Consider the following 27,798-nt stretch of genomic DNA (forward strand, 5'->3'; position numbering starts at 1 on the left):
ACGGAAGACCCGTAAACAGCTGCGGAATGGGCGTCGCAGCGCGTGCTCATCTCTCGGACTCTTTCGGATCGAATGGAGCTGGTCCGATGACGATCTGACGATCTATCGAGCCGCACGAATCGACCTGTCTCTCCGCGACTCTCGTGAGTAAACTGTGAGCAAAATTCACCCGCCGATCTACCCGGGTACCCGCGCATTTTCGTTCACTCCATTGCGTTTGCGTCGGTTCCACAGCTGATGGTTCTCGCACCGGGCTTTTCCGCAGCTGGTCTATAGTGTCCTGTGATATTCGCATGTCGTTGTTTGCGTTGGTTTCCACAAACATCCGATTTCCATCGGTTACCTACTTTTTTCAAATAAAGGATCCAGTGTCCCGGGATATTCCGAGCTCGTTTTCGTGATTTTTTGGTTACCAGTGGTTGTCACTAGACCGTGGGCCGTGGTTTGATTTGTAAGATTCCTTCGAGCTAAGTTTTTGTTAAACACGAGGTACGTACGATACTCGGACTAATTCGTTGCATTGTGTCTTGCACGTGGATTTCGTAACACCCGTGCCGTGTCCGCGGCGGAATAATCTTGTTAAGTGTGAACGTTTTAGGAGAGTATTTATGGGACTTTCACGCTGATGGCTGGTAAAAGCGTTAACATTCTTGCGAACTTTCGGAAAACGTTTCTAAATGTAGGCTCTTGCCATTTTAAAAGTCGTCTTCGTGGAAGATGGAGAAGGAACGAAGTGTAGAATGTACATATGTAGATGTTGATTCGTGGCTCCCAGTGAAACGTGATGTATAATAGATCCTTGTTCTGAAAGTCGTTTTAATGGGAAATGGGAAGGGAACGTGTGCGAATTAATTCGTAACTCGCAGTGAAACATGACGTAGATGCTTATTTATTGTCGAAAGTCGTTTCAACGAATCAAGTGTTTGTCGCAAGAATTAAAAGTATAAAGAAAGTACAAAGGGCTGATTAATTTGCACACTGAATAATTTAACTTTGCCGTCGTAGAGTGAGTAATCGAATGATATTTTTGAGCAGAATCAAAATGGCGCTGGCCACCCTAGCGCAGGGGTTAACGAGTACATGGTACACTATCGCTCAAAAGTCTCGGGGAACTGAATCGATAAATTATACGTAAAAATATTTTATTTTTTACTACGATCATTTCTTTATATCAATAATGGTTTAGTGAACAAAGTGTATGTCTTTCCTTCGCTGTCACGGTGCTGACAAAGTGGTTCTCCAACGTATGGCAGACTGGAAATTCACAGTGTAAAATGTCAGGGGTGTTTGAACCACGGTTCGAAAGCATAACCAGACGATCGAATTCGCAGTCATTCGCGAGGCCACGGAAATTGACGTAATTAAGAGCCGATCGAGCCATTTCGATACCAACAGTTTCACGGTTAAAAGCGATTGTCCCCAGAAAACTACCGTTAAAGTGATCGTGACCTCGATCGGGTCTCTATAGGTTCTATATAGATCCGCGTTGATCGTCTATATATGACTAAACAACCGGATCGGCGACTTTTTTGCGAAATCGCTGAAAGGATACAGCCTAAACTTGACTCCGGGAACGTGTTCGATCTTTTTACCATCGAGACTCCGAATTCGTTAACGCAATCCCCGTCTCCATTCTCGCGAAGATTTTTACGTCGGATTAACATTCGCGAGCTGTTATTGTTTGGAGATCGCTGTCTGGGTAGACAGGAAATGAGCTCTTCATTCGCGAACATTCTTCCGCCATTTTCGGACCGATCCCAGAGACGTTACCTGGCTAATGCAGCACTTTATACCACAATTTAAAAATGCAGGACTTCAACCTACGTTTTTAAAGTGTTACAATTCACAGAAAAAGCAATTTTATTAAAATTATTTTAATGAAAACGACAATATGAAAATTAATTTTATTGAAAATTTAATATTGTTTAATAGTAACATTACATTATTATGAGAATTGATTTTAATATTATTGAGGGGAATAGTATTAAAACTAATTTTACAGAGAATTTAATATTATTTAAAAATACATAGAAAAAAATAATGCGAAAATCGCGTTTTGACATCCTGAAATAAAAGTCAAACAATCTAATAAAAATTTGAATAAAATTAAATATCATAAGCATAATTAAATACAGCGTAAAATAAGCTTTAGGTAAATATTTATTGGTATAAAATCGCAATTGAAACAAAGGAACAAAAATCCTGCGTTTCTTTCTTTACAAACTAATATTACAAATTAGAATTCGCATCTGAAATTAAATTCACTTTGTTTTGATAATCTACTGAATTATCCTTCGCTAATAATTTTTTGCCATTTTCGTACCATTTAAAAAAAATAAAATCATTATTTCTTGCCGTTTTATGAACCCTATTCATTGTCTCTCTTCCAAGCGAACTCTCCGGCAATATCCAGAGTGATCGATAACATTCACGAGAATCGAAGCGGAAGAGTGACTTCAGGGGTGAAGCGAACCAGAGCTGAAGTTACTAAACGCGTTCCCCTAATTAAGTGTTGCAGTCACACGGCGAAACCATCGGACAGATTACCAATTGAATATCCCGTTGGCAACGTTCATTAAACTAGAATTAGAGCAGTTCGACTTCCCCCGTAGGTGGCTCACTTCGGGAGCGGTTTAGCGTTTCGCATCGTTTTAATTGGGATGCATTAGAGATACAATTAACGCTTGAAAATGTTCACTCGCGGATCTGCGCTTCCGGCCGATATTGTCAGTTAGGCTCTCGTTACATGATATTTTCTTATTTCAACTCGAACAGGGGCCAACCAACCACAGTCTGCCGTTTATAATTTCACGATCCACGGATCGCACGGCGCGTTCGCAAACTGGTTTTATTGCCCACGGGAGAGAGAAAAGGAAACGGGCGAAGGATCCGCCTGCAATCTTGTAAATTTCGCGTCGATTAATACGCGACTTCCACTTAATGAAGCCGTATTTAATTGGAGGAAACCGGGCATTGTAGTCGCAAGATTTTCCGCGGTTCGATAAACCTCGTGATGATCGCCTTTGTTGTGCCAAGTGCACACAGAACATTGTTGCTAGACGTACACGCAACGCTCATGAAAGTCGTCTCCGTTGACTCTTGCTTTCGATTGTTAATCTCGAAGGATAACGACGGAGACTGCAGCGGACTTTCTCGGGAATTCAGGTCCTGGGAGTGGTATCTCGGTGTAAATAAATTTTAACGTGCCAAGTTGTTCGACATACTGTCACGAATTCATTTTATCCCTCGTCCATCCCATTTTTCCGAAATAAGTAATGCTGTACAGTTACTTGTAGAAACCCATAACCGAAAAACCTAAGATGTAAATGTAGACTCATCAATTTGAATAAAAAAACATCGAGAAATAACTGTTTACCTTGTTGTTTTATCGATTTCTTTTTATCACTGTGTCAATTTGACATCGAAGGTCAGATTCAGTCCCTGAAATGAGGGACGGATGAGGGTTGAGAGACAGAGTAGCATAAATGGTACCAAAATGGTAGAATTTTAGTTTGTCATTAAAGTAGCAAGTCTCGGTGTGAATATCTTTAACGTGGCAAATTGTTAGACGTACTGTGACGAATTTTTTCCATGAGATAAAGTAGCATAAATGGTACCAAAATGGTAGAATTTAAATTAATCAGTAAGGAATCATAAAAAATAGAAAACACAAGAGATTTAAAGAGTACAATTTTGCTTGCATGAAATCGAAAGAAGAATAGATTTAAGATTCGAATTCGTTCGTGAAATATAAATGTGAATTTTTAAAAAACGAACGGGTCACTCTCCATATCAGAATAGTGAGTTTTGAGCCAGCCTGTATCTTCATAAAATGGTCCAATAGAAGTGTACAAAATGGCCTAAATGTCCCTTCACTTGCATCACTCGCATTAACGTCTACCTCCAATTAAGTAGTTGCAAAACACGCCCGAGCGTAGCTGAGCTGAAATTATGAGGTGGCTTTTGCCGGAGGCTGTACGAATTAAAACGAGATAGAGATCGAGATTGATCAAGCGATGTAGAACAAGCGAGGGATCAAGATGTTAGCGGGAATTTGACATTGTCGAAACGATTAAACTTCGCTTTGCCATCTCGAATTGATGAAGATTCCAGTGCACACGCGACCACCGGCAACAATGCTGCGAGATACACCGTAGATACAGTAAAAACATCGTTTTGAGCCGATGATGTAAGGCAGATATCATCTACGGAGAGGATATTATAATATAATGTGCGAGAGAGGCGGCCGACGTGACGCGACGCAATGGAAGTGTGTGACGAACGTTTCGTAACGTCGTTCAGCGCTGACTAGGTCCGGATTTTTATTAGCATAGATGGCGAGGGATTCGTTAAGCAACGTTCAAAAATTGCGAAAGGTTCGACGATCCCGTTGAGCGGAAAAATTAATCGATTTCGCTCGAACCGCGTTCGATTACGAGATTTCAATGCCGGGATATGAGCATCCTCTCGTTCCCAAGATATCTTTCACTTTTTCCAATTAAATATGATTTTATTATACATAATGATACACTATTAACTTGCAAACTAGAGCACCTCGTAATTAGATTAATTTCCGTATTTTGTAGATTGTTTTTACCATTCGTTCAACTATTAAATTTTTCTGATATAATTTTATCGACTTTTAGTGCAACGAGTTATGTACTTTTCGCAACAAATTTTCCTCTGATTCATCTCTAATATATTTTAAATATTGTGTTTACTGTTTATTAAAATTTTCTGGTAGTTTCATTGATTTGTAGCGAGGTCGTTGCGTCGTTCGCGCAAGAAGATGGCGCGTCCGCAGGAATTGGTGACATTCGCGCGAAACCGTGGTTCGCCGGGAATGACAAATCGTTTGGCGACTCGGATTTCTCGAACGAGGCCTCCTCTGTGCTCGGTAACGGTCGTATGAGCCAACTATCGAGCAAGAGCCCCCGACAATGTCGGTCGACTCGCTGCAGGCGGCCTATTAAACCCGCGTTCGCGTCTCATCGCGCTTAACCCGGTCGCTTACCTCCTTGGCCCTATAAGTATTGCGGGAGTCATCGCGTGGGTGGGATCCTTTCACTCTCGAGTCGTTATCGTTTCGGTGTTTTAATTCGTCGGCTCGGCTACCGTCATCCGCGAATCCGTTAGCTCCTCGCGCTGCGATTTATTTTACCGCTGCGATGATCCTAACTTGGTTTTCATTCATACTTTCTCCGAGTAAGAAGAAAGTTCATATTTATTGTATGTCTATAACATCTTACTTCGGTTTAAAGAAAATCAACCCGGAAATCTCTCTCTGTTATCATTGGATCCTTGAATCATTCAAAATTGCAATACACTGCCCGAAATTACCATAAAGCCGCCAGATTTTTTGGTGAAATCTTATAATTATGTCATAGTAATGAGAAGCTGATGCACGATAGCATTTTAGGATTAATAAAAGAATCCATTTACATGATTACATTCATAGATATATTGTTTATTTACAGAAAAACGTAGTTATATATAGTTTAACAAAAAACGAACTGCGAAATTTCCATAAAGCCAAGATTATCGAGAATTTCTTCTATATTTACAAATTAATACTTGGTATAATTGCCATCTCTTCGAATGAAGTACGAAGAGTTTCTGCTTCGACGGATGTCCACGCTTTGTTCACCGCAATCCATAACTCGGAAACAGAGTTGTACTGTTTACTTTTCTTGCGAGTATTCCCCAAAGATTCTCAATTGGGTTTAAATCTGGCGAACAAGCTGGCCATGTCAGAATCCTCATGTTTTTGTTGTCTAACCACTCCTTTGTTCGTCTTGATGCACGAATTGAGTCGTTATCATGCTGAAAAATGTAATTGGTATGAAGACCATTCATCATGTAAATACTATGACATAATTATAAGATTTCGCCAAAAAATCAGGTGGCTTCATGGTAATTTCGGACAGTATCTACCTAAAAAATTCGTCGTTAACGTTAGCAGAAAATTTGTTGGCCACCCTGTACGCGTAAACTGGGGAAGATTGATGCAGGCCAGTTTCGGAGCGATTCCGAAATTCGCGGTCATAAAGTTGCAGCCTCAAAGGCGACACCAGCAAAGCGAAAAAGATGAAGGCGTTTCCGCGAACCGCTGTTGAGCAGGAGCCAGCTGGCTTTGAGACTGAACTGGACGTTGACGATTCTCTGGAAGTGTCCCAATAGGGATGACCGCAGAGAATACCAATTTACTATCGATACTTCTGACTAGGCCGAGGACAAGATTTCCAAGCACTCGAATAGCATCGATAAACACTGCGCTCGCTAAATATTTCAACTGCGAGCGTGGCCTACCTCCTTTCTTCTATCACTCTAACGTTTCACGTTGCACCTTTCCGAACAGGTGCCTCCTCGACGTGGCCAAGTCGGATGAGGATTTTTTGAGACTCTGTGCAACTGTTTGCAACTGTGGAGCGTACAGAGCTCTTGGATTTGGAACGAAATAGAGCGGGTTTCTGCATGGGGGCCGTTTAGGGGACGATGACGTGCGCGAGGTCGGCAATTTAAAGTGCCATTTGCTTCCTGTGGAAGGGAACAACGGCCTGGTTTCTCCGTTCAGCGTGCCAGCTCTAAGTATTCGCGTGTGACCGTCCTAATTGCACGGCATGCTACGAACGCACGCTAATCAACGAAGCCCGGGCCCGACTCGGCCCGGCCCGGCGTTTCATACGCAGAGATACACACGCGTGCTCTCTCGGTACATATCCGCGACGCGGTTATTAACGATATACCGTGGCCCGACGTCAAACAGCACCGAGCGGAATACAAAACGATTGCTTCGGTTCTTCTAGCTGCCGGCGCCATTTCCCTCCTCCTCCTCCTCCCATCTTCTGATGATGCCTTTTACTTTCCGAAGGATGCGTGATATGACATTCGAAAACGTGCTCCACCAACTTTGAACGCGTTGCGTTTTCAGCCGAGAAATACGGTTGTTTGTGGTAGAACCACTTCGGCGGTGATTTAAGATCCAACCACCAAAGGCAATTTTGCTCCTCGCGCAGGATCTCGATAATTATTTTCAGTTAATACTCCGGCTTTGCTTCGCCAAGGTCTGTCTATTTACAGACTCCCTGTGGGGCCGTATTGTTGGGAGATGCTTGTCTGTCGATGGTGGAATGAATTATGCTGGTATCGATATCGTAGGCTGGTGCAGTGACATTCTTACGGTCGCCATCTTTGATATGATCGGATGAAGGAGATAAAGAATGTCGTGTCGGATAGTCTGAAGACGGCTAATCAAGTCAGCTAGTCGTTGCCATAACCTAGTGCTCGCCACTTCTGTTTAACAACGATTTAAAAAATGTTCTTCGACGCGATGGGGACTATTACCGAGTCTCCGGCATTACCAGAGCCGTAACGAGGCGCTCGCCACGGGCGCAACTAGGTTTGCGGCGCAAAACAAAGAATACCGACCCGGTTGAGGGTCGCTTGGACGCTTTTCAAATCTTGCAAAAATATTACGAACTCTCGTTACAAAACACGTATCCAAATCTAGACATAAAATTTCCATAACAATGCCTATAAACGACAGCTTCCTGCAAACGTTCGTTTAGCAAATTGGAAATTGTAGAATCGTACCTTCGTTCTTCTATTGGACAAGAGCGATTAACAAACATGTCTATAATATCAATTGAAAAAAATGTTGTCAGAACATTAAATTATGACGATATAATAGATGTGTTTGCAAATGGAAAAACGAGAAAAATTACTTTATAAAATATGCTGAACTGTTTTATGTTTTTATTATATTATTTTAACATGTACCTATGTTATTTTAGTTTTCTTTTATTTTGTCGTCATTGAATATGAATAAAAATTTGTTCTTATTTAGGTTATAGATTATTTGTTCATGCAAATACCTCGACAAATACATTATTGTATATACAGACAACTCATTTTGACGAGGTTAAAGCATTTAATATATTGCATTTAGTAAAATTTAACTTGTTACATTAGAATTTTTAATTTTTTTGTCATTGTTGGGTTACGGGGAGGCGCAAGTTAGACACTTGCCACAGGCGCTTCGTATCCTCGTTACGGCACTGAGCATTAATATAATACTCGGAGCGTCCATTTCGTCTCGGGTAACCGCCCAAGTTAATTCGGGGCTTAAAAGGCGCCTTTAACGAGGGTGTGTGCACGATAACCGGTATGTAGTTAGAATCGCGACGATCGTCTCATTGAGCGGGCAACCACGCGTGTCCCACGGTACAGATATCGTGGAAATAAAGCGGAGCACATGGCTCTGGGCCTGATCTTCGCACCTCGTCGGCTAATTCGCATGCAAATTTATGTGTCATTATGCGTGGCAACCACGGGTACAGTTACATCCGCCAAGTTGGTAGCGCCGTATAAAGCTGTCCCGCGGGCCTCCAGACGCGTTTCGAGGAATCCTGCGAAACTTATGACCGGCTTCCGTTCGCGTCGTCGTCGGCCAGACTGGATTTATGCCAGCCGAGGATTTCGCTAAGGGCCCCGCGCGAACTAGACACCGTTTCCACTGCGAAAACGTTCGCTGAACTTGAGCGCGTTCCGCACGAGCGTCGAGCAACGGCGCGACGAGCGATCATCTTGATCCCTTTGGGATTTATTCATGAAGGATGCCTAGACTCGCATTTTTACGGCATAATGCGCCGCTGTTGCACCGCCGATGCTCCCCGAGACAAACAATGCGCGCAGGAGTTAAGCAACTAGTTGTCAGTTCGGTGCCTGGATCTAACCTTGAATTCAAAGTCCGGGAAAATATGTGCTCGGGCTGCAATCGCTGAGAAGCGAGAGATTAGTGATCGTAATTGTAGACAAAGTAGGGACGCCTGTTTTACTTTCATGGGTTCCACGGAGATTGCGACTCGAGCTTCGTTTGTGAAGTCTTCCGTTTGGAAATCGAAAGTACAGTCGTGAGTACTGTGACTGTTCTAAAGAACTCGAGTTAAATGATTATCGTGCGTTGCTTCGAAGGTTCTAATTTTTTCATTTCTTCGACTGGATACAAAAATGTTGAAGAGTAGGGTGAAGTGCCTTAATATGGTATAGTCGCCTATTATGGCACTACCTTATATCTTGTAAGGGAGAAGTCGCACTCTAGTAAGAAAATTCTGAAACAATATATACATAGTTTACCATGTTTCAACAGTGTGCAGTGCAATCGCACCATTCTATAGATTTTTGTGTCGATCCTCCCCCAGTTGTGTCTGCTTCACGTCTTGAATATTTTTGATACTGTAGTTTCAGTTTATTTATATGAATGTTTTCCAACTGTTGGGTTTGGACTGAAACTCATTTTCTCTTTGTTAGTAGCTAGTATTATCAGTCCACGTGGAGTTCCCAATATGGCACTACCAAGGGTCCTCTAATATGGGTATAGCTATGGACATTCTTGATGTGGGTGCCGAATATGGCACTAGGTGTCATATTAGGGACTCAAGCTGTACCATATTAAGAACCCCTTGCAAATGACACACCACAAAAAATATTTTTTCCAAGCTGTATTAATTTTAGGGATGAAATGCATCTAACAATAAGTACAACTGGTAATTTTTTGGACGGAAATAACATTCTAAAATAATGAAAAAATGACATCAACAAGAAGTGGTTCATATTTGGGCACTTTACCCTATATCTGGAATGAGATTGTAATCTCTTTGTCTAGAAAACGTGACGTTGGTTTTACTGCCTCTCGAAAAAATTGAGATTTGCGGTTCCGGATTTTGAATTTCTTCGATTGATACAAAAATGTTGAAGAATGTGGCACGAATGAGATTGCAATCCCTTTGTTCAGAGCAGCTGTCCATCGTTGATTAAAATTTCACTGTTCTAAGATGAAATACATGGCGCACTCGTTACGTAAAATATTGCCTGTCAATCAATTGTTTATTAAAAATGAAGGTTTCCAGCCGAAACGTATTGGTACGTCGAGAGTGAACGCGCATCCTCCGAAGTCCTCAGCACAGAATTCGTAGACGTAACACACACACACACACACACACACACACACAGACCAGGGAGACGGTATTAGCGAGCGTCGAGGTTTGACATAACCGCATGTGGCGCACACGTAATAGCGGTTTACAAGAGCACACGAAACACGGAACTTTCGGTGTTGAAAGGATCTAGGCATGCGTGTCACGTACGTGTGCGCTTAGTCCGTACACACGATCGCAGACGATCCATCGCAATGCTATCTTACTCTCGAATCGCGAAGATCGACGAGAAGAATTCGTACCCGAGTGAAATCGCCGTAGCTCTCTCGTTCGTCTCGCTTCTTCTTCCGTCTTCTCTGCCCACCACCGGCACAATTAGGGTTAATTAGTACGCGTAAGCGAGAAATCGCAATTGGAGCAGACCTGTATAGCAACAGCATCAGTCGCTCTCTCCTCTCGACTTTCCATATGGTCTTCCTCAGGCAAAATGCTTGAACCGACTGCGCCTCTGCAGGAACAGCAACATTATCTTTACACAATTAACATTTCAATACGTCATTAACTCTCAGGCAGTCGGTCTTTTTCACGACTGCACAATTGACGGTTCGTAAGAACGCTCGCAGCTTCGCTTATTGATAGACGAGTGTTAAAATTGTAGAAAGTGAGATTACCATAATTAGAGAAGGAAACACAGTACTTTCGATAAAATTGTTAAAGAAAGAAAGGCCCTTGCGTAGACAATTTTTATCTTGCACAACGTTTCGCTGTTACATGAATGAAATTGTAAAAAGTAAGATTACCATAATTTGAGAATGTCAACACACTATTTAATTGATTAAAATTGTTAAAGAAAGAAAGACCCTTGCGTAGACAATTTTTATCTTGCACAACGTTTCGCTGTTACATGAATGAAATTGTAAAAAGTAAGATTACCTTAATTTGAGAATGCCAACGAATTATTTTCGATTGATTAAAATTGTTAAAGAAAGAAAGACCCTTGCACAGACAATTTTTATCTTGCACAACGTTTCGCTGTTACATGAATGAAATTGTAAAAAGTAAGATTACCTTAATTTGAGAATGTCAACACGTTATTTTCGATTGATTAAAATTGTTAAAAACAGGAAGGTCCTTGCGTAGACAATTTTTATTTTGCTCAAAGTTTCGCTCTTATGTGAATACGCGGCGTAAACACACTTTCGATCATTTGTTACGTGTTGCGTTACGAACCAATACGTCCGGAGCTACTTTGTACTATAATTTGAACTTTCTTGCGACATCCGAGGCTTTTCATCACTATCCCTGCTCCAAATAAAGATTCCGTATAAAAACATACATAGAAAGGCAAACTTTATTTTTCCAGAAATTTTAGAAAAATTTTCCTTTTCAAATTTTCTTAAACGCACGTAGCCTATGCAACCGAGCAACCCACTAATTGTTCCCGTTTCTGTTCAAGGCTGTCCGTAATGGTTCCCGCGCAATAAAATTCTGAATAAATGACGAGAAACGGAATGAAGTACCTACGTGCGCCGGACAATCCGCAGACGTAATTATGCTGGTCGTCGCGCCGTGAAAGAAAAAACCGTTTATCTCGATAAGAAGGACGTCCTTCTAGCCGTCGTGGTGGACGTTCGTCCTTCGCCGGGTACCTGTTGCTTCAGCAATTAACTGTTTTTCCATAGCCGCCGATAAATTAGTCGATCCGCGGCGCGATTAATTTGTCGTATTCACGCGCACGAACGATATCTAAACCGCGAAACCGGTGTGGGGGTGGCGGCCTTGTTGCATTCTCGTTTTACCGCGACTTTTAACCTTCGCTTCGCGAACGTTGCCTCTGCGAAGTCCATGCTTGTTCACCGTTAGTCATGTAATACGCAACATGTTCTGAAAAAGCACATTTAAAAAATTACATCATATAAAATTTTTTAATTAATTTGTTATCGTACCTTTGCCAACACATTCCCGACATTTTTCTGTTTAAAATGAGTCCAAACACGATACAATTCGGTCCATATTTTCTTGTGCAATTCACGATACAGCGGAGCCTCGATTATCCGAACTGCACTAAATATGGTTCGAATTGTGTCGTGTTTGGACTCGTTTTAATAAAGAAATTGTCAGGAATGCGTTGGTAAACGTTTCGCGAAGAAATAATTAATTATATCTTCCTTACATATATGGAATGCGCATAACTAACAAGCTTCAGTTATAAATAGACATAGTCGTATCCAAGGAGGAGCAATCAGCGAATCCGTTTAACTGTAGAAGAGTATCTCCGGTAGCCATGCCAGAGATCGATTATGATCTGGCGAGCGAGGGACCCTGACGAAGAAAAGCCCGTTGCCCGAATCGTTGCATCGAGCCACGCCAGGCCAGGAGAAACAGAGACGCTTGGACGCGGGACACGTGAAACCGGTTATGCTGATGGCAAACTGTTTTTCACCTTTTGCACCTCCCTCTACCTGGGCATCGCCCCTCCGTGTCCAGGTCTGCTCACTACCGGCGATGCTCTATCCTCTAGGGCCAGGGGACTCATAGGTCTAGATAGCTCATCTTAAAACTAGATTCCTGGCTGCCCGTCAGCCGATCGTCTACTAACGGTCGTCTAAACGCTTTTAAATCCTCTGTCATTTTTAAACGATTAACTTTTCAATCCTCTGACAACAGACTCTCATAGTCAGATAGGTCTAAATTCATGTTAGTTTTTCGGTTGTTCATTAGTCAATTTGGCGTAGCAGTATTTCATCATTCTGTAGGTCTGGGTCAGGAAGTTTCCTCACTATTTAGGTCCAGGTCTTCATAGTGTTACTTAGTCATTTTAGATCTGGATCCTTATCAATTAAAACGACGGCCTTTTAGCGACTATTAGCACACTTCTGAAGGCTTATTAAACAATTTCAGACGCTAATGGTGTATTATCTTGAACATCAGAAGTTCTCTGCCGCCAGGTAGCTCATCTTAAAGCTAGATTTCTACTGTCCACCTGCTGATCCTCTCTCAGTCGTCAATGATTTCACAAGACAGTCTCCTACTATTTTCTACGACCATGTTTTTCATAATCTCTCAGTGTCTTGGACCTAAATTCTTGTCTCTTTCCTCTAATGATCTATCATCTTCTAAATACTGGGATCCTGTGAAGTCCTCTAGGTCCAATCACCTCTTTCTAAGTAGAGTTCAATCCAGATTGTTCACCTGCTGATCCTCTCCTAATCTCTAAATCGCCAATAATTTCACAAGACAGTGTCCTACTATTTTCTACGACAAAGTTTTTCATAATCTCTCAGTGTCTTGGACCTAAATTATTGTTTCTTTCCTGTAATGTCCTATCATCCTCTAAATACTGGGATCCTGTGAAGTCCTCTAGGTCCAATCACCTCTTTCTAGAGTTCAATCCAGATTGTTCACCTGCTGATCCTCTCCTAACCTCTAAATCGCCAATGATTTCACAAGACAGTGTCCTACTATTTTCTACGACAAAGTTTTTCATAATCTCTCAGTGTCTTGGACCTAAATTCTTGTTTCTTTCCTCTAATGACCTATCATCCTCTAAATACTGGGATCCTGTGAAGTCCTCTAGGTCCAATCACCTCTTTCTACAGTTCAATCCAAATTGTCCACCTAGAGAGCAGTCTCCTAACGATGTCCGAGGTACTTCTAAAGCAATCTTCTCTGAATCGCAAAATTCTATTACCCTCCAGGATCAGGAAGACATTAGCCCAGAAGAAAATATCTAATTTATCTCCTAGACCTATTCTCAATTCAATCCCGGTCCCCATTTATTCAAACGATCGGCCCTTAAAAATCGCCAGCCAGTTCAACAGCAATCTCCATCAGTTTTTGCGCAACAACGTGCTCAACAAGGATCTGCCAGGTTCAGTGAGCTCATCCGAAACCTGAATTCTCGCTATTTTCTCTCCCTTAGTCATCGGTTTTTAATATCGAATGCCTCGCGTCGCTGATTCTTACATTTCGTTGAGCACGCGGCGAGCGAGGTGTCATTCATTTTTCGTGCGACGCAGGAATTCCTGCAAGTCCGCCGAGACCAAGTATAATTAACCATGCCAACGGGAGAGGAACGTGGAAGTCAATTCCCATCTGGACGTCGAAGATTAAAATTGTTGGCGAAGCTCCTCGTAACGGCACTTTTCGTCTTTCTCAATTTGCATGTTTCCCACACGATGGAAACAACATTATTTTTACGGCATTTCGTGGCGGCTGGGTTCAACGAAGTCCCATCACATAAATCAGCGAGGTCATTGAATCAAAAGTCACGGGAAGATTCATTTCGCGAGAAGCACGTAGGCCCTCCAGCGATAAAATACTGGGAAGCAACATTTATTTCGACTTTAACATTTAACACATTATCCACCGGCAATTATTCCATAATTTTTTAAAGTCCGTGGCCAAGTATTTTTTAATAGTTCTCTCAACAGCAACAGCTACTTTAATCGCCAACCAACAAAACTCACCTCTGACAACGTAATAAAAATAATTTTGTTTGGGATTATTGTGTAAAGTAAGATTTTCTAGCTTCCTTTTGGCACAGCACAATTTTTGAAAGTGGTGTGCGAGTAAATGGTGGTTAGTTCGACCTGGAATTTACGAACAAATGTTACACGAATTATTATTGAAGAGTTTTAACGATCCATTGGCCGGAGATCGAATCGATCAGCGTGGATTTCACGAAAACGAGGAAACAGGAACACACGATCCGCTGAATTCGCATGGCGGGTTACATGCATGTGCCATATAATAGCTCGGCGCGGCTGATACAATTGCAGGATATTAACAATTACCTATAATTTTGTCAGAACTTATGAAAGCCGTACAATAGCTTTTACTAGTCGAAAGTTGTGAGAGTTGTTCTCGTTTCTGTTCGACTTGCAAACGTATCGGAATGCTACTTTTCTTTTCCCGTTCGATGTCTCTCGCAAACGATCGTATTGTTAAGTTGTTCGCGAGGCTGTTGCGTTCGATTATGCACTCGTGACTGATAAGCATCGCCGGAGATCATCGGAAGCCTCTCATGAATTCATGCAACGTTCGAGTGCGTAAGAAAAGCAAGAAGAAATAATTCCATCGGAAATAATCGCAATGTTACTTTCTAGCATCCAATTAAAATTAATAACACTGCTCGGACCTCCATTCCATTTCGAATATCGCCTGACGAACTATTAAAAAATATCTTGTTTCCCTAAAGTGCTGTAAAATATTAATTTTCTCCGAAGTCCGGCAAAAAGCTTCGTATAACTTTTGTTAGCATATTTCCCTCTCTGTAATTGTCGCGGTAGTGCTTGAAGTGCACCAGAACTGATCATCGAATGGACTGCGAGGCACTCCGACGCGTTTTCTCTTAGCGAGCAAATAAAATGAAGTCGTTTCGACGGCCGCTGCGTGAAAGCCGGCATGTTGGTGTGTCCAGCTACCTTGACACGATCGACTCGTTCCTGTTGAATTTTTCTCCGGCGTCTATTCCGAGCCTCTTATCGCATACCTCCGCGATTTTTCAATCGTTCGTACGGGTTTCGCGCGTTGAAAGAGGCGCGAGTCATTTGCATCTCGCGAAGGGTCAAGGATAAAATCGTGGTGGCGACGCTTGTGCTGCGGACACGTGACTCCTCTGGGACTTGATAGAGGAATCCAAGCCCCGTGATACCCCCGCCATTTTCTTCCGAATCGATCCTAATTTTTAGCGCGCTTCACACTAAACCTACCGACCATCATGGGTGTATTAAGTTTATTTCTATTTTGTGCGATTTTTCTCATAATATACAGGGTGTCCCAGCTAACTTGACCACCTTGAATATCTTTGTTGTTTTTAAAGATACGTGAAATGTCTGAAGGACAAAGTTGAATGGTAAAATCGGGCTCATACGATATCAAAAAAATTTTTATTTGTATGTAATTTTTTTTAGAGATATGAAGGTCGCCTTCATTTTTTTAAAATGGAATGAGGTATTTTTTAATACATCAATCGATGCAGCTGGACTTTCGTTATAAAAAAAGTACTAACCTATCTATGTCGGAAAGTTAGTAGTTCAGGAGATATTTCAATTTAAATAACTCTAAAACACCATTACTGTCGTACTAAGGCATTAGCGTTGGCCATGGCTTTGAAAAAAGAACATATTTTTCAACTTTAAAGAAATATTGTGGCGTTATTATGAAAGATATTGAATTGTTCTTTACAGCAAAAGATTCTGTAGACTGTCCCGAATACAGTGATATCCAATATTAATACATCATAATTATTTAAACACCACTAGAACGGTCGTCCGCCGCTCCGTATCGCGAAGATATTTTGCTTTCTGGTTCGAAAAAAACGTCGACCATGCAAACTTGAAATGGTGGTTTCTCAAGATAAAAGTCTGCTCTATCGCGTGGTATAGTTCGATTTTCCGCTAAACCCTTATTTTTTTATATAAATTGAAAAATATCCTCAAAAATTGGTGCAAAAGTGGTGTCTCTCCGCCTTCAGTGATTGTTTAAAAATATTTAAACAATTATAATGTATTAACATTGGATATCACTGTATTCGGGAAAGTCTACAGACTCTTTTGCTGTAAAGCACAATTCAATATCTTTTATAATAACACACCTCAATATTTCTTTGAAGTTGGAAAATATGTTTTTCTTCAAAGTAATGTTTCTCGAAAACTGTGCGTCTAGGAGAAAAATTAAGGACAGATTCGGAATCAGCGCAGAAAACTCTCTAAGAACCACCCAACAGTAATTGTGGAACAAATTGTGTTTTCAAAAAGTTGTTCAGACTGTAAATGTTTATGTTTTTGTTCATTTTCACTGGACAGGTCACTCGACGAGGGTCTTGTTACTTTTGCAAGGCAGTACAAACTAACGTCCCACGGAGTTCTCGGTAGTTCTAGTTTAACTGCTGTCTGTCATAGATTAGTGATTTTACGGATGGCGGCCCTACCCATCGGGTGTTCAGCTCGCGGCGATATCGTTCTAGGCGATCGAATAATAACCCTGATTAACAAGGAACAGGAAAATGCCTTCGGACGTTGTACGGTCGTCGGAATTGCTCTTACGTGGCGAGATCACCTTATTAACTAATAAAGAAAAATAATCCTGGATTACGCCGTAGGATCTCCTCGATTACCATCCTCCGCGTACGACCGGACCGGTTGCGTCAAAACCCCATAGGAAAACGCTTCCGGTTATTAACGTCTTCCTACGAAAAGACCCCGCTCGAATGGAAGACAGTACTTTCCCATACTCTTAATTTTTGTCGGTACTTGCGGAGGTGTTATTAGGCGGTTGGGTAAGGCCTGTCATTCGGTCTTGCACGATCTATCGAAAGCAGGAGTTAAGGATGCTTATAGTACTCGTTCGAGCAAACAGGGAAGAAGAACATTATTTTTCGGAATTTATTGCAGGAAAGCCGCATGATGTGCCAGCAAAAACCTGATTGCTATGTGTTCGAGCAGGATTCAGGATTGTGGACAAATTTTTCTGCACATTATTTCATAGTTTTATACTTTCTACATGTCATTTTAAATGGACCTGTCATTTTTTATTCAACATCGTTACCACTAGACAGGTTTCCATACAAAATAAAAATTGTTAGTATTAATTGCAACATAATAATCCTGGACTCGGAATGAGTCACTTCATCTGCACAATAGTTCTAGCGTACCTAATCATGTTTGCAAAGATGACGATCATTTACATAAGTATTTGTTTAATCTCAGTAGGGGTAAAACATGTAATCTCGGATAATACCGGGATACGAATACGCGGAACGTTGCGTGACTCACGAAGCAGGTCAGCAATCTCTTTTGAAGACTATACACGTTTTGTTTCCATTCTTCGCAACTTCTTTTATCTTGAAACAGTAGTATCTTAGAGTCGTGGCGACGCACACGGGCAGTTCCCTTACGCTGTTAACCCGCTAACTTTTGTGAGCTGAACCGCATCGAGGTTCCAGGGAATTTCCGGCGTTTAACCAATCGCGAACGTTGTTGTTGCAGACGCAGCGGCTTGGCACGTCAGCGTGAGTCGAACCGGAGAGAGGGACAGTGTCTTCGGATCGATACGCAGCCGGTGGACGAACATTAGCTCGGAAGATGTTGCAAAGCTGCAACGGCGGCGGGTCGAGATGCGCCCGGCGCGCCTTGGTCTTCGTGTTCGCCTGGGGCTTGGTGATGATCGCGGCCGTGCAGTTCCGCCACGTGGAGAACAGCCTAAGGGAATCGCCAACAGGTGAGGACACCGCTGGAGATGTCCTTGTGGACGACGCGTATCGTCGCCGGGAGGTGCTAGTCAATCATCGAGGTTCTTCGAGCCTGGGTCTCTCGAGGTACCTTCTGCAAAGGTCTCCAGCGGACTCCAGTTTCTCGAACTCGGCTGGTTCTGGAATCCTGACCACGCTGACAACGCTATCGAACAACCCAACGAAGAATCCCCTGGACTTGGAGCCTTTGCTGGACAAGAGTCCCGCTAAGACGGAAGAAGAGCTGATCAGGGAGATAGAACAGAGGCTGCCTAGCCTTCCGTTAGCCTACTGGAACAAGAACAGCAAGTATCCCGGCGCGCTAAGCAAGAGCAAACGCAACGACAGCTGTTCGAACTTGAAGTACCCATCGATCTATGACATTGAGTTCAACAATGTCTACTGGCAGACTATGAGGACCAGTAATGGGACGTTCCAATTTTTCGGCGCGTTTTACGATCGTCGTAAACTATCGAGGATTGGACCAGCGATCAGGATAGTGGGGATGATCGACCGGATCGAGCCCACCGTGAAGACACACTGTCAGCTGTGGTACGACGGCGAGAGGGAGCCGAGGGTGGTGGAGACCTTGGAGTACAAGTACATCTGGTACCCGAAGTGGGGCAACTACAAGCAGGGCATCTACCAGCCCTACGTGATCGCCTGCAAGGTGCCCCAGTCTCATTGGCTAAAAGGACCACCTGCCTCGGTGTCCATGGTCGAGAAACCGTGCGACGCTGCCAGCAACAACCTCAGGGTGATTTATAACAAACCAGAACGCAAGAAGGACTTCGCGGTCTGTGTGAAAGGCTTGGATTTCCTTCACGAAGACCTATCGGTTAGGCTGGTCGAGTGGATCGAGCTGATCACCCTGCTAGGCGCAGACAAGATCTTCTTCTATCAGCTCCAGGTGCACCCGAACGTAACCAAAGTACTCGACCACTATCAGAGGCTAGGCAAGGTCCACGTGACCCCGTTGACCCTACCAGGTGGACAACCGAATGTCCCAGCGTTCCAACACATGTACCTCACGAAGAAGACCAATCACAAGAGACAGAACGAGCTGATACCCTACAACGACTGTCTCTACAAGCACATGTACGAGTACGAGTACATCGCGTTGCTCGACGTCGACGAGGTGATCATGCCGGTCAAGGACGCCACCTGGCAGGGCTTGATGAAGAGGGTCCTCGGGAAGGCGTTCAAGATTAGGAACGAGACCAGAGCCTCGTACAACGTCAGGAACGTCTACTTCCTCGACGACCTACTGCACTCGCACGGCTTCTTCAAGGACATACCGAAGTGAGTAAGATTCTCGACTTTCACGCCGCGCAGTTTATCGGTCTGGCGGAGCCGAGTCCGACCGGGAACAGATAAATTCGTGGCCGCCGACGCTGCCTTACGACGCCATTTTCACGTTACGTAACATGTTAACGATCCCGCGTGAATCACTGGATGCTGTTATCTCGCGCGGTTTTCGAGGGAACCGGCGAATCGATTTGTTTGAAGAGTCTCCCTCGTTGTTCTTCGTTTCAATGCTCCAGACGGTCTTCCGGGCTGGAACCTCGAAAAAATCGATTTTACCGTCGTCGATTTTGTTCTAAATAAAATATGTTGTAGTCCATGTGAAATTAGGGGGGGTTTAAGTCATCATTCAGTCGGTTTCGAATTTTTTTAGAAATGGCAGGCCTTCAAAGTTTTCAATTTTTGCCCATTTTGCCGAAAACGGGACTTGCTTACGAATTTTTATCTCGGGAACTATTTGTCCGATTGAGCTACATCTTTTTTTGTTTTATTCGGAAAGGGTTAGGCTATATTACAAAATAATTTTTTCAACCTCGTAAACCAACCTTTATTTAGAAGGGGAAACTTCAAGGAATATAACCATATTTTTTCATAAATCACTCTGGCCCCTCATCGAACAAACGGTAAAAAAAGAATTTGTTTATATTTTTCGACATTATAAAGTTGATTTTCGAGGTTGAAAAAATTATTTTGTAATAGCCTAACCTTTCCCGAATAAGACAAAAAAATGGTGGTTAATCGGACAAACAGTTCCCGAGATAAAAATTCGTAACTGAGGCCCGTTTTCGTCAAAATGGACAAAAATTGAAAATTTTGAAGGCCTGCAATTCCTTAAAAAAATTCGAAACCGGCTAAGTAATGACTTAAACCCTCCACCCCCTTATTTTACATGGACTATAACATATTTCATTTAGAACAAAATCGACGATGGTGCCTGCAAAAACTGATCGATTTGGCATGGAATGACCCCTTTTTGAATATCTTCGAAGCTGTCTTCAACCCTGCCAATAGGGTTGCCAGAAATGTTTTATCCAGATATAGAAGATGTAGTGAAAACTGCAATTATGTATACAGTGACTCCCATTAATATTCAGACGCTCTAAAAAAATCGATAACTTTGTTAATATTGGACTATGCGATTTGAACTTTTGTGGGAAGCTAGAGCAATTAGTTTACTACAGGATTCAAAAAGAAATTTTTTCAAAAATTGCATTTGGAAGGAATTGTAGAAAAAATACTAAAAGTTACATTCTACAACTTTTTTATGCGGGCCTATATTGAAAATTTTAAAAATACGTTTTGTAGATCTGTGTCAATTATATGCACTGTGAAAGTTTCATAGAAATCGGTTGATGCGGGAAAAAACGACAGGCATTGAAACATGTAAGAATCCTTAGATTCATTGCAGTTAGACGCAGAGAATCGTGAAAATCTGCAATTTTTACCATCTTTAAACGTTTGTAGCTTATTGCATCGTCGGCCGATTTTGACGAAATTACCAGAATACGTTTAATTTGCACACAAAACGTGTTTTCTAAATTTTGCATACAAACCCACACAAAAAAGTCGAAAAATACAACTTTTAGTATTTTCTCTGCAATTCCGACAACTTGCAGTTTTTTTCAAAAAATGTTGTCACGTTGTGTAGCAAACCAACTGTTCTGACTTTTCCAAAAATTTCAAGTCGTATATTCCAATATTAAAAAGGTTATGGTGTTTTGAAGAGTGTCCGAATATTAGTGGGAGTCACTGTACATATATGAGATAGGCTCAAAATATAGGAGTTCACGTAAAAGAGGTACACAGCAGATTTTAAACTTTTTTATTCAAACAAAGAGATTCTTGAAAATTATATGCTATTCAAATATGGTATAGGAGATCAAGTTCAAATATAGAAGACTCGCATCAAATATAGAAGATCTGGCAAGCCCACCTGTCAACGAACAGCCGAATTATTATGCATAAACTATGGAAAACTTTTCCGCACCGAATACAGAAGTGAATCCTCTGTTCCCAGGTACATGCACATGCTGCAGCACGTCTACCGTTCGAAGAACTTCACCAAGCCGAACCAGTACATCAAGTGCTTCCACAACCCGGAAAGAGTGGTCACCCTGCACAACCACTTCCCTCTGGCCTGTCTAGGCGCAGGATGCACCAGTTACCCGATCGAGACCGAGGATGCACAGTTGCAGCATTACCGAGCGGACTGTGTGAAGTCCCTGAAGAAGACCTGCGTGGAGTACAGAGAGAACAGTGTGCTGGACACGACGATATGGCGGTACAAAGACCAGCTGGTCGACAGGGTCACCAGGACCTTGGAAACCCTTGGATTCTTCAGGCCAAGCTAGCCCCAGAAAGGACTATTCGCTCTGAACGTTCCTCCAGTTTTCCTTCCCGCGTTGTTCTACGGTTTGCTCGCTTCTCGAAACAACGACGAAGCTATCGATCCTCGAAGAGCACGCAGAGATAGTCCTCGAGCCTTCGCTTCGATTAGAAGATCCCCCATTTCGTTGCGTTCTTCTATGAAGCTTTTCGTGACTCGGTGAAGCTGAGATTCTCCATTTCGGTGACTCGCGAGTGACCGAAGGAGGTTGTCGGTTAACGAGGATCATTGGGGATTAATTATAGATCTCTGAGACGAGGTCGGAGATTCTACGATTTTGAAAGACCTATCGATCGTTGGGCAACCTGCTGGAAATACCAAGGAAACATTGAGTCATTTACAAGGTGCAAGAATTTAATCCGCAGTCTCGTTTCAAAAGATCCCCGGCTCGGAGCGAGATGCGCCGACGATGGTATTGTAAGATAGTATTAAGCTAGATTATCTTTACATCGAGGTTAGCCTTGTTTTCAATCATCGCAGCCAACGTTGCGGCTATTCACGGAGAATTCACTGATTGGACTGTGTACCTTGATGGAACAAATTATCCTTTCTCTATTAAAGCGTCGATCTGATCGTTCTGTTTTTCTAACGTTAGTAGAATCTCCGGACACGACGCATTAACTCTGTACCAGCTGAAAGCCTATTAACCAAGTGCACTATAATATCGATTCATGATTAAGTTCGTTGTTGCCAATGTGTACAGGAAGTGCGCAAAGTATTCGTGCATCTTTTCGAAACGGATAACTTGGAAGGTTTAGTTTGCCAGCTAATTTTGCGAAAGTTATTCGTTTTTAATACTTCGTACACGGACTGTAGCCTTTGGAGAAGATACCGGCACAAACATAAATTCTTTTTCGTCGATGACTGTCTGTCCAACGTCTTGCGAATCACGTCGAAACATTTCCGCACGAGTCCGTCCGAAATCGAGCATCACCGAGCAGGATTAAGGTGAACAAGATTAACCAGCATGGTCCCTCCGTCATGAAGGATCGGTGACCGGTTTGTGAAGTGTCCCGTGAAAAAACGTGATCGGTCCTCCGACTCGAAGGAAGAAGACGAACACGAAAAAGACCTCGAAAGCGTGGGTATCGGGTGTCCGCGACGATTCCCTGGACTTGCACAACGCCATTGCGGTCGAGATTTTGCGAAACGAGGCTCGGTTTGCCAATCGGGAGCGCGTCGAATCGGCAGGAGTGCTCGCGAGGATCGTCCTTGCTATATTTAGCACTGATCCGACCACGAACTTATGTAAGCTTGCGCGCTGTTCCGCTGATTCGCGCCGGTTCTCGCGCGAAACGTTTCTCCCCGGAGCGGCGCGAATCTGCGGACCAGCGAAACCTGGCCGAAAGATTCTTGTTGGTAACGTTGTCGCGCGACTAACTGTATCGCCAACGGCGAGGATCTTTTGGTCAAGTCCATTGTACCTTAAGTCTAGCCATTCTTTCGTCCTAGAACGTTCCGGTGGTCGTCGTGCATCAGTTGATCGAATTAAAAGGCCAGACTCTCGTTTCCAGGATCGCAACGGTGCGGAATGCGCCTTCTTATTTATCGACGATGCCAAAGATGGGGTGTTTCGGTAGTCAAAAACGCTAGATAAAGGATCAGTCTAGGCCGCGATCACCCTCGAAAGCAGGGTTGCCATCTGCGAGTCCCGCCAGGTTCCTTACCCTCGCCCACACTCGTTAGCTTGCTCCACGTGGTACGCGTCAGCGTTAGCGGGAGGAGTGGGGGAAGCAAAGGCGAGCTCCGCAGCACAGCTGGGCGGGACTCGCAGATGGCAACCTTGCTCAAAAGTCCTATTTCACGTTTACGAGGGGCAATTTTCACTATTCAGAAGCATAAAGCTGCGCATGTAGCTATTTTCATAAAGCTGCGACAGGGCCATTTTGAGGGCCATTGCGGCCCAGGTTGATCTTTTACCCAGCGATTTTGACTGCTGAACAATCCCATCTTCGCGTTATCGAGAAATTAGAAGGCGCATTGCAGTGCCTAGAAACGAGTCTGCCCCCTTAAACGAGTGTGATATAAAATGGTACACTATTTAGAGCAGACGAGGGATCAATATTTTGCAAGATGTCACGTCGTCCGGACGTTCGTTGTTACACCATGTATATCGACCACGACATGCATTTAATCGAAACTATCCTGTAGCATTAGTTAGACTTATCCTTTCCGGAAGACTAGCGGTCGCGATGTAGCGTGTCGGCACTTTTTGTTCTCCTTTTTTATCTTATCGGAAGATAACGGAGAGGAAAGACGACTGGGCATGGTGGGAAACAGTGGAGGATGCTGTACGAAACACGCTGCCGGTCGTGGATCTTAAATCGCCTTGAAACATTCGATCCAGAAAGACTGAAATCTCCGCTGAAGAGTCAATACCAAAGCTTTCGAAATATTGCGAACGATGCGCCGAGAGTAATCAGCGAGATTTTGTTTGCGGAAGATGGAGAACACCTGGCTGGATCTCGGTTGCGCAATGTTTGCGGCAAACACGCTGTTTGAACTGTAAATTACTCGATACTAATTTTCTGCATAGCCGAGGGTTTGTAGTTTCAATAATCTCTGTCTGAATTTCGCTAATGCGATTATTTCTATGGAGAGACAGAACGAATATGGGAAGCATGTAACGTCCTCTAAACAGTGCCTTTGGACTGTCACGGTTCTTGATAGTCGAACGAGTAGTTGGAAAATGTTCTTTACGGAAGTGGCCTTAAACTAGCAGTATTTAAACATTTTTATAGAATAGCTTCGAAATAATACAAAAGATCGCTCAAAATTAGCAGAATAATTGAAAGCAATATTTCAGTGCTCAAAACGAACATTCTAAACTAATTCTAGATTAGTCTACGAGAAATGATAGAGTTATAATTAAACGCACAAAATGCCTCGAATTTTTACGATTGATGCGCCGATAGTTACGACAGTGGTCTATGTCAAAATTTAGATAAAATCAGTTTATCAGTTATTTCACATCACATTATTTTATACTAAATTAATTCAATGTAATTTTCAGTGCTTGTTATTTCTTTTAAATATCTCGAAACAAGAAATATATGATTTTGACCAGTTCCGTAATTATGGGCACATGTGTGCTCGTCACTGTTAGATGATCAAGTATTGCATATAAAATCCTAATTGTTAAGAACGTCTTGAATTTTTACAGAACATGTGCTCGTCAGCGTTAAATGATTACATAACGTTTGTGGTTATTATAGATCGCTAGAGACCAGCATTGCTGCTTCGTTTCGTTGATACGGAGACCGTTCATGGTCTCCAAAATGGCGCCGCGGAGTCCACGACCGGCAGTGATCGTCGAAACTTCCTGCGAACCAGCCACAAGTCCCAAAATCCCACGATTGCTCGCGCACGTTGCGAAAGCTTCTTGTTCCAGGGATGCACAAGACGAGCCGATTAATTTCGGTCACGTATGCCGGGAACGGCACGAAATAAATCGCGCCGATGCGTACGGGCTTCGAAAAGTTATGCGCTCGAGACTTTCAGGAATTTCGTTGGGCGGACGCCACAGTTTAATTGATTGTCATGGTGCTCACGCAAGCGGATTACGCGATTTTTCTCGGGTCGAAATACAATCCTATCTCCAGAACAAATTATCTAGTTTCATTTAATCTTGGAGACAATGAAAGTCTTCCAGTTTGAAGTACGCGATAAGATTTGGAAGCTTTAGTTTGTTAAAGTCCTTTACTATTTTTGATAGACGATGAAAATTGTGTTTCATTTACAAATGTACATTTTGGGAAACGATTGGGGGTTCCGCTTGTAAAGCACACTGTGCTTCGTTTACAAATATTCATTTTAGGGAAACGTTTACGAGTTGTGCTTGTAAATTCACACCTTGTGCTTCATTTACAAATGTTCATTTTAGGGAAACGTTTACGAGTTGTGCTTATAAATCAGCACACTGTGCTTCATTTACAAATGTACGTGCTGGAAAACGATATTGTGCTTATAGATCAGCACACTATGTTTCATTTACAAATATTCCTTTTTGGGGAAACGATTGTACTTGTAAATCAGCACACTGTGCTTCATTTACAAATGTACATTCTGAAAAACGATTGGGTACTGTGCTTGTAAATCAGCACACTGTACTTCATTTACAAATGTACATTTTGGAAAATGATTGGGGATTGTGCTTATAAATCGACACACTGTGCTTTGTTTACAAATATTCATTTTAGAGAAACGATTGGGGATTGTGCTTGTAAATCAGCACACTGTGTTTCATTTACAAATGTACATTCTGAAAAACGATTGGGTATTGTGCTTATAAATCGACACACTGTGCTTTGTTTACAAATATTCATTTTTGAGAAACGATTGGGGATTGTGCTTGTAAATCAGCACACACTGTACTTCGTCTACAAGTGTACATTCTGGAAAACAATTGGGAATTGTGCTTGTAAATCAGCACACTGTACTTCATTTACAAATGTACATTCCAGAAAACAATTGAGTATTGTGCTTATAAATCAGCACACTGTGTTTCATTTACAAATATTCATTTTAGAGAAACGATTCGGGATTGTGCTCGTAAATCAACACCCTGTGCTTCATTTACAAATGTACATTCTGGAAAACAGTTGGGGATTGTGCTTGTAAATCAGCACACTGTGTTCGAATGAAAAATTGGCATTTTGGAGAGACATTCCCGAAACATTCGCGCGCAGCATTTGTCCCGTGGACAAGGATATCGTTCCGAGCGGCGAACGAAAGTGCATCCGTGGAACGACTCAAGCTTTCCTCCGTGTCTCTGTTCTTTTTGGCATGGTGAACCTCGATCGCTTTCTACGCGATACGATCGAGCTGCTCGGCGGTCGCGGAAGCACCGTTTTCTTTTCTGCGTAGCTCAGAGCGCGATTGACGTTCCACCATGGATGTTTAAATAATAACTATCGTAGCGTGCCGCGAGCTGCACCACCCACAGTTCTTCAAACAATAGAAACTAGTTGGACAGAACAGTACTCCGTTTTTTGACTTCACGTTGCCCTCCAAACAATTGTTTCGATTAATATACTCAAAATTGATTGAAACTGCATTTTACGCATGCATAAGAAAATTTTTCAACTTCCCCAATCCGTCGAAGAAAGAGGGAGATCTTTAATTACTCCGCAATGCAACCGGTTAGCATGTAAATTTGTTTATTGTTACGAATTTTCGGGTTTTGTCCAGGTAGCATTGTTCGAAACACTGTGCGTCGAAAACTCGTCGACACTATGCGTCTTTGTTTTACGAGGAATATTTATGCTCACAGTGGTCTTCTCTGCGTTCTATCGATCGGTTAGGTTCTATTGTTAGGCGATTATAGTCGCGCGTGTGTGCGTATCATTGTTCGGGCGGACCGGTTTCAATGATCAGACTGATGACGATATTCCTGTCGAAAACGAATATTTCAATATTTACACGCTCGGTTTCGCTTTCTTTCCCGAGGGAACTGCTCGTGCCGATGATGTTCCCGTGCTGTTTACGACTCGACGTTAATAGGGGACTGTTTGCTGAGCCGAGAACGTCTTATTTGGACGAAACCGAGCGTTAAAGTGCCTAAATCTATTTAGGCGTGGAGCCGCGCCTCTCAATTCAGTCGACCTTTCGTTTTACATGTAAATATACTGAAGAGTCGGTTGGTATATTAATAAACTATTACGAGATACGTGTGTGCCTATTTTATTTTAAATTCCTTTGATCTTCCGAGTGCATCGAACATGAAACTACAAGCGTCCCTTGCAATTGAGACTCATTGTCTCGAACAAAACAATTATGTATGAATCTACAATGGATTAATAAAGACAATGTGATAAAAAAGCATATCTGCGTATGTATTTATTGAACCTTCCCGAGCGTCCGATTTGTTGTTGTGTTAGACGACTGAATTTTCGAAAATTTTCGAAAATTTTCGAAAATTTTCGACTGTCCGACATGTC

At 42.5% G+C, this 27,798-nt stretch overlaps 1 protein-coding gene across 2 annotated transcripts; it reads left to right on the plus strand.

The window, feature by feature from the left end:
* LOC143215972 (uncharacterized) lies at positions 1-27,682 on the plus strand. Of its 2 annotated transcripts, none has more exons than XM_076438633.1 (3): positions 1-143; positions 17,927-19,470; positions 21,491-27,682. In XM_076438633.1, the coding sequence occupies exons 2-3, from the start codon at positions 18,023-18,025 to the stop codon at positions 21,822-21,824; spliced, it is 1,782 nt and encodes a 593-aa protein (XP_076294748.1). In that variant the 5' UTR covers positions 1-143; positions 17,927-18,022; the 3' UTR covers positions 21,825-27,682. The 2 variants fall into 2 exon arrangements, with proteins under 2 accessions (XP_076294748.1, XP_076294749.1); XM_076438634.1 differs by having other exon boundaries at positions 12-154.
* Positions 27,683-27,798: the final 116 nt, after the last annotated feature.

Source organism: Lasioglossum baleicum, chromosome 14, assembly GCF_051020765.1.
Source record: "Lasioglossum baleicum chromosome 14, iyLasBale1, whole genome shotgun sequence".
Classification (NCBI taxonomy): domain Eukaryota; kingdom Metazoa; phylum Arthropoda; class Insecta; order Hymenoptera; family Halictidae; genus Lasioglossum; species Lasioglossum baleicum.

What these genes read in the sequence shown, in the direction of transcription:
- LOC143215972 (XM_076438633.1), top strand. Translation starts at nt 18,023, where the DNA reads ATGTTGCAAAGCTGCAACGGCGGCGGGTCGAGATGCGCCCGGCGCGCC. An exon ending in TTCTTCAAGGACATACCGAA is followed by an intron (nt 19,471 to 21,490) that starts GTGAGTAAGATT and finishes CTCTGTTCCCAG; the next exon opens with GTACATGCACATGCTGCAGC.